Source organism: Octopus bimaculoides, chromosome 24, assembly GCF_001194135.2.
Source record: "Octopus bimaculoides isolate UCB-OBI-ISO-001 chromosome 24, ASM119413v2, whole genome shotgun sequence".
NCBI classification, from domain to species: domain Eukaryota; kingdom Metazoa; phylum Mollusca; class Cephalopoda; order Octopoda; family Octopodidae; genus Octopus; species Octopus bimaculoides.
Window position 1 is genome coordinate 9,041,252 of NC_069004.1, and position 7,884 is coordinate 9,049,135.

At 37.5% G+C, this 7,884-nt stretch overlaps 1 protein-coding gene across 1 annotated transcript in view; it reads left to right on the plus strand.

The window, feature by feature from the left end:
• LOC106880251 (uncharacterized) overlaps positions 1-653 on the plus strand; it is a 65,980-nt gene extending 65,327 nt beyond the window's left edge. The window contains exon 6 of the mRNA XM_052976309.1: positions 240-653. Coding sequence (XP_052832269.1) covers positions 240-570 — 331 coding nt within the window. The 3' untranslated portion in view covers positions 571-653. The remainder of the gene's footprint in view (positions 1-239) is intronic.
• Positions 654-7,884: the final 7,231 nt, after the last annotated feature.

Sequence of the window (7,884 nt, forward strand, 5' to 3'; positions counted from 1 at the left end):
ATATATATATATATATATATATAGGATTATATATATATAGGATTATAGATATAGGATTATATATATAGAATTATATGTACGTATATATGCATGTATGCAACAGATTATTAACCTTTGTTTCTTTCTATCGATCTCTATGTCGTAACTATGTCTGTCTGACTATCTATGTATATACTATGTTATTCGTGATTTTTGTCTGTGTATCTAACTACCAAACTTTTGGGATTTTTATCCACCAGATCTGTGATGAAGCAACCAAGAGACACTGAAAAGTGGTTACCTTGTTGCCCCTATTTTGTTCAAGAAGTCGCTCTTAAATCAGGTGTTACGCGGACCGGCCGGTTTGTGAATGTTTACGAAACAAAAGATTTAACTCAACAATTTGAGCTAGTAGTTTGTACTAAAGCATCTATTAACAAACCCTGCAGATTCATACCAAAAAATATGAAATCTGTTTGCGTACAACGTTACGCATACCAACACGCTATTGTTACAGAAATGGATTACAGAAGGCTTCACTATGATTTTATAAAAGTCAAAGCAGGTTGTGAATGTGTAGTAACCCACTAAACTGCTATATTTGTTGAAAGTTAGTAACGCTACTTATTTGTAAAGCGAATTTATAAACTACAATAAAATATATCAACTTTTCATTTCATGTCACAACAAAAAGAAAGAATAGTTATTTTACGGTTTCAAGTAAATAAACCATTGCGATTCAGTTGAGGAACTGTTTCCAATGGTTTTTATGAGCCAAGTCAGCTGCCAGCAATTATTTCACTTTAATGCATATTACAATATCTTCATCGTGAGAGGCTACGTTACCTTCTTAACGTAATGGGAATTAAAGCCGGTTTATATCAATGAAGAAAACCGACAGTCCGACATACATTAGGACGTATACGCACACGCACTCAGATACATACATACGTAAATACATACATACACATACACACACATACGTACGTACATACATACATACATACATGTTGTTGGCACTCCGTCGCTTACGACGTCGAGAGTTCCAGTTGATCCGATCAACGGAACAGCCTGCTCGTGAAATTAACGTGCAAGTGGCTGAGCACTCCACAGACACGTGTACCCTTAACGTAGTTCTCGGGGATATTCAACGTGACACAGTGTGACAAGGCTGACCCTTTGAATTACAGGTACAACAGAAACAGGAAGTAAGAGTGAGAGAAAGTTGTGGTGGAAGAGTACAGCAGGGTTCGCCACCATCCCCTGCCGGAGCCTTGTGGAGCTTTAGGTGTTTTCGCTCAATAAACACTCACAACGCCCGGTCTGGGAATCGAAACCGCGATCCTATGACCGCGAGTTCGCTGCCCTAACCACTGGGCCATTGCGCCTCTACAATACATACATACATACATACATACATACATCTAAGATGTTTAAAACTGTTCCTCCAAGACCGTTGGGAAAATAATAATATAACCACAGAAAAACTAGTTGTGGGAAGAAGGAAGTTTGAGGATGTTCCGAGCAATTGTTGATAAACAAAATTGTAATGTTAGAGGTGTGCAGAGTATAGAAAAAAAGCTGGTTTCAATGCTGTTAGACTATAAGGGAGCCTTTCACTCCGTTCCACACTCGTGGATGTTAGAAGTGCTTCATCTTGCTAAATTGTCAGAGAGCATAATCAAAGTCGTAGCTGACCTGATTTCTTCCAAGGCAACCATCTTGAAGTTAAATATAAGGAGTGTATTGTCACTGGTAAAAGGGGATAGCCTCTCTGTGGCGTTGTTCATACTTTCAACAAACCCCTTTCATTTAGTTGAGGAAGTGTGAATGATTTCTCATTGCTTCACGAAGAGACAGAAATATCAAAATTACCTATTGCGTTTTTTGTGGATGACTTGATACAGTATGTTAGGTATATGCATGAGATAAAACAAGAGCCTTGACCTGGTTACAACATTCCCAAAGGATATGAGGTTGGAGTTTGTCCGGATAAATTTTCCTATTTGGTTGTGAAACGAGGAAAACCTGTAAACCATATTAGCAGCATTTTTCATCAATGATTTAACTGCTTTTCTTATGTCTGATGAAGAATGTTAAGGATGCCTAGGAATAGTATCATTTACAAGGAACGCGTCAATAAAGAATATAACAGCCGATGAGAAAAATATGGATCTCCGAACTCCCTATATTCAATAATTTGAACATTTGACCAATTTGATTGGCTACTTTATGAGATCTGAACCACTGATATGAAAGTCCGAAAGACACTGACCAGCACAAATTATTTTCACATTAATGATAGAGACTGCCTCTATCTAAAAGAAATACAAGGGGACAGAGGCTTAAAATTGATCCAGACTGTCTTTTAGTGTCACATTATATCCCTTTAGCTCCCCTTTTTAACCACCAAGTGCATCCCTTGCCCAAGTTTCTATACATGAAGCATATAACATAAAGTAACTTGGGTAGCAGATCCTCGAGAAACATTCCCTGTCTGATAAACTCGAATATATACCCGTATAAGGAGTATTGGTGGAATGTATCGGTAGAAATCTTAATAGAACGCAAGCTTAATATACTAGACATCGTGATTTGGGACAGATAAGAGAAATTATGTACGGTAGCAGAAATCAACTGCTCAGTGGTTGTCACCATGGTGCTAAAGATAAGCAAGGGCTATCGATGTATGGAAAAATTTACAGCTATCTACCTGGATTACAATTTCTGATTTAAACCCGTAATCATTGGGACACTAGGATATGTAACGAAGTGCCTCTTCACCAGTCTTGAGAAATTATTGTTCTCAAAGTCAGAGAGGAGAAAACTAATTATAAGATTACAGATATGTTATCAATAGAACTGTTAAAATATGTAAAACTTTCGAAACGTTCAGCATTTAAGGATATATACGTATGTCTAGATGTGTAACTATAAGCATAATAATACATAGGTAAAGCAAAACATACAAATCTATACATACATTGCCTCCAAATATTGAACACATACACACGAATATGCCCAAATACCTCGTTAATGTTTAAAATTCCAAATGGAAGTGTCTTGCATCTAGAAATGAAATTAAATTATAACATACATACATACATACATACATACATACATACATACATACATACATACATACATACATACATACATACATACATGTTGCATACATGAGGTTGATAACAACATGAAACTTGGGAAGCAGCTCGTTGAGCAGTATTCCGTGTCTGATAACCTTAGATATATACCCAAAGAAGTCGCACGACTCTATTGCAATATTTCATCAGATGAAAGGATGGGCGTACATCAGCAGCAGATGGGCGTACATCAGCACAGATATGTTACCAGAAAGCTCCGGGATGGTAGTAACCTTGATTATCGAAGCAGTCTATCATGGATCAAAACCCAGATTACTAATTTCCATTTTGAAGAGAATACATTTGCAATCCAGGAACAGAAAATGTCGACCAAAAGGGATAGCGATGCAGGAAAAGCACAAAAGGGATAATGTCGCAGGAAAAGCACCCAAATCTGATAATCGATGCAGACTTTGTGGAGTTAACATCGAAGAATGTCACCCACATCATAAGCAGCTGTTCGAAAATGTCATCATGGTATTATCAATCAATGAGACATGATGTTGTATCTAAGTCAGTCACGTATAATGGGATACGTCGGAAGGATAACCCTGAAATCAAAGAAATAAGAACTCATAGTATGGTAGAAGGCATAGCCAGTTATAAAAAGGAGTACTGGTGGAATGTCCCAGTGAAAGTGTCAATAAAATGTAAATGTAATAGACCTGACATAGGGATCTAGGATAAGAAGATCTGTGTACAGTTGCGAAAATCAGCTGTCCAGTGGATGTTAAAATAAAGCTTAAGATAAGCGAAAAAGAAAATACTTATGCTGAAGTATTGAGAAATCTACAGTTATTCCACCCAGATTACAAGTTCAGGTTTATATCTGTAATTATTGGGGCACTTGGATATGTAACATACTGCCTAAGAACCAGTCTTGAGAAATTAGGCTTTTCAAAACCAGAAAAGAGAAAACTGATTGAGTTTGAGTTTGAGGAGGAGAAAACGTTTTACGTGGTGGTGGAGGGACAGAGACCGAATAGTTATATATGCGGGGTAAGGGGACACATGAAGACCCAGTGCCCTTTATTTGAATTCTCGCATAGCGAAAAGGTGGTGGAGAAGAAGCAAGGGAAAGAGCAGACGGAGGAGAGATTGCAAAGAAAGAAAGATAAAATTGAGGAGGATTGTACCCAGGAAGTTAAAGAGAAGAAAAAGAGTGAGGTGAAAGAAAGAAAGGAGGAGAGTGGCGGGTTTGTCAGCCCCCAAAAGAATGAAGAAATCGAAGGGCAAGAGAGAGGAAAAAACAATAGAACTATGCAAATATAAGGGTGCCTTGATAGCGTATGAGAAAAGTGTGGATGCGGAAAGAAAAATTGCGAAATGGAAGGGACTGGTGAGAGCTTCAGCTCTCAGGAAACAGTCTTGAAGCAGATGCGAGCGGTATTATGATACCTAAAGAAAATTATGAGAGATTCATGGATGGATTTAGTGGAAATATAAAAATGGTATAATGGTTTTGGTTGTATGAGATTCTTCGTTCGGTAGTTGAATACGACGCGTTGAAGAGAATGGAATTATCAAAGTAAAAGGACTTTTAATTTGAAAAAAGGAAAAACTGGAAAAACAAATAATATTCTAATGTAAACTTTGTGAAAAAGGGGGAAAAAAAAAAGATTGTCAAAAAAAAAATGTATATATGTAGACTTTTTTTACGCGCGTGCGAGTGTCTATATGTATGTACATATATTCGGCACCACTTAATTAGCAATAATTTAATTATTGAACAGGAAAATATGTTTTGCTTTCAAGAAATACGGTTCAGTTCACGTGACAGAGGAGGCGCGGATCTGTTTACATTGAATCTAAATGATATCTACTTCAGAGGAAATCATCTTTCTTTATGTTGATGAAGCACATTCCGCTCAGTGTCTTATAATAAAATCTGAATTATGATATAACTTCAGCTGAAAGGCAACTCTTCTGACAAAACACGTAAAGAATATGACAAAATAATGATTCATTCCAAACAGCGATGCCTTTCATATAGAGTTTCAAGGGAAGTAATTCATAATTATATCATCCCAAGGGAGATAATTTGAGCAATATTTTTTCTATTGTTTCACTGAATGTCAGTTTAATGTCTTATAAAAGTGATAAATTTACAATTACCTAAATACAGAATGTCAACATATTTACAGTTCATTCACACACACACATACACACACGCACGCGCACACACACACACACATACACACGCACACGCACACACACACACACACACACACACACACACACACATACACACACAACTCAGTGGAAGTTTTGTAATAATTAAAAGATAGAAAATACATACATACATGATAGCTGCAACTCGATTTCGATTAAAGGTATCACTTGGTCGTTCTCTTAAATATGAGCAGCACAGATTTGGCCTTTCAGTCCTTCTACGACATTCTGTTTCGTAAAGATGTGGTAGCGATGGGCGCCTCCTTTGATGAACCTTCGTGTAACGTTTCCACTACTCTTGCAAGCACAGATGTCTTACAATTCAGGGTTACCAGTTTGCCTGTCTGAGTGACAATCTCTGATTTCTAAGGCCTACCTTATTTAGATAGACATGTCCATGTAGAGCAGAATTCGTGACAGACGAACTGTACACAGAAAGTTCGCTGTGAGTTAACTAGTAAGTTGGTCAGCATCAAAAAAGGGGACTTCCGGCAGGAGAAGAAAAACACAAGAATGTCAACAGTGAGTGTGAAACGAATCTGAATGAACTAAATAGAAATAAATGGTGACTTAAGCCCTGACGTACGGTAAGTAATAAACCTTTGATAAATGTATTCTCGTCTCCACTAGTTTGTTTGCGTGTAGCCTAACAAAGCTATAACCATATTCGTTACTCATCAAAACCCTTATGAACGTCTCTCTTGAGCTGTTCATGCTCGATACGATTTTGTTCGAATTATCTCTCCCATCATGCATTGCTTTCTTCCACGGTGAAAGATCAAAAGCATAGGTTTCTCATCAATTTTCCGAAATATTGATCTGCTATGGTGTTTAATCGATACAGTATTCTTGGTTAGACGGTCACACTCTATATTAAAGGGCTATATTCTACTGACTGCATCCTCTAAATGTAATAAATGTGTTTAATATAAGACACAGTCATCAACGTTACAGAGTTTAATCTTTATTACAGGACTACGTGTAATGTGACATTGTTATATCTTGTACCAAATGACTATATTCTTGGTTAGACGGTCACAGTCTATATTAACACTTCTGAATAGTTGACACTTCTAAATAGCAATAGTTTCATATCTAAGCATAAACAATATATTTTAATTTTACACCACGTCGGCCCATTTCCAGTAACAGAAGATGCATATTTCCAGTTGATTGAAAACTTTTAAGACCTATCTACGTCCAAAACATTATTTTTGTTGACGAAATACGCCTATACCAACTAGCGTTTCCTAATCCACACTGACTAATTACGAAATGTGTGTTGTAACGCTGATAATTATTCATCTCCTGAGTCTATCCTTGAATGGTTGGTTGGTCCGGTATCGTCGTTAGGAGTACATCCAATGCGTTTGGGAAAATTTCAGTAAAGGTCCCTTTTATATTTCCAATCTCTTTGGGAAAGCAGTCGAGTACTTGAGGACCTCTGAATATTAGAATGGTAGAGTAGAGTGTTTGAACTCTTGAGTTTGGAAAGGGTATATTCGGAAGCTGACACTACCCTCCGGTTCGAGCATTAAAATTCGCCTTAATGCCGATGTCGGAACATACCCCTCCAGCTGCTGCAGTCAACTTTGTTTTCAATCCTTTCTGTGTACGTGTATGTGTGCCAGCATGTATGCATGTGTGTGTGTGTTTGTGTTGTGGAGCATCAAATGGTTGTGATTGGAGAAACCGTAGCTCATTTTCTATTTCTAGACATTGAAGTGTAACCAGACGAAGATATTGAGTTGAAGAGTTGAAGGGTCGATTATGTCGACTGCACTAAATGTAATTCTGACTCATTTTATCAACGACATAATATCAAAAAACATAGATGCTCTCGGTGAAAATCGATGTAAAGTAAATAGAAGGATCTATGTTCGACACGGCAATTGAAACTTCCTGGTACAATGCATAGGCACACAGACAAAAGACACAAAAACACATGTACACACACCACCAGAGCACAAACACACATCCACGCACGAGAGCGTGCACAAACAGACACACCCACACGCAGATACACGCGCACACACACCTAAGCCCGCTCTCACACACGCACACACAGATACATATATAGACAGACACAGAGACAGACAGTCTCTCACACACACATACACATATCAATGTAAACGACCAGACTATCAGATTGTTAAACACGCTGGACAAAACGCTTCCAATTATTTCTTTTCCATCTTGGCCCAAATCCTTCAACTAAACCGTCTTCCCGTGCTCGTGGAGTTATCCTACACATAGAAATTTAGTCTTGTTGTGACTGAAATAGAATAAGCTTGTTCAACGTCCTTAGCAGTAGTAACAAAGCCCTACACTTAACGACTGGGACGCAAACTTTGTGAATATACAGCGCTTATAAATGAATATATTTCTGTATTTTTTGTGTGATTTGAATGGGAGATAAAATCAAACAACAAAAAGGAAAGACAGAAGTGGTATACTTTGCGAAAGAATTTATTAAGAAGAAATGAAACGTTTCTCAAAGATAAGAATGTCAGGAGTTGTTATTCAGAAGATCCAGTTCAAGTATTCCACAGAGATTTCTCTAAACTTTCAAATTGATTGGTGCTGAAAT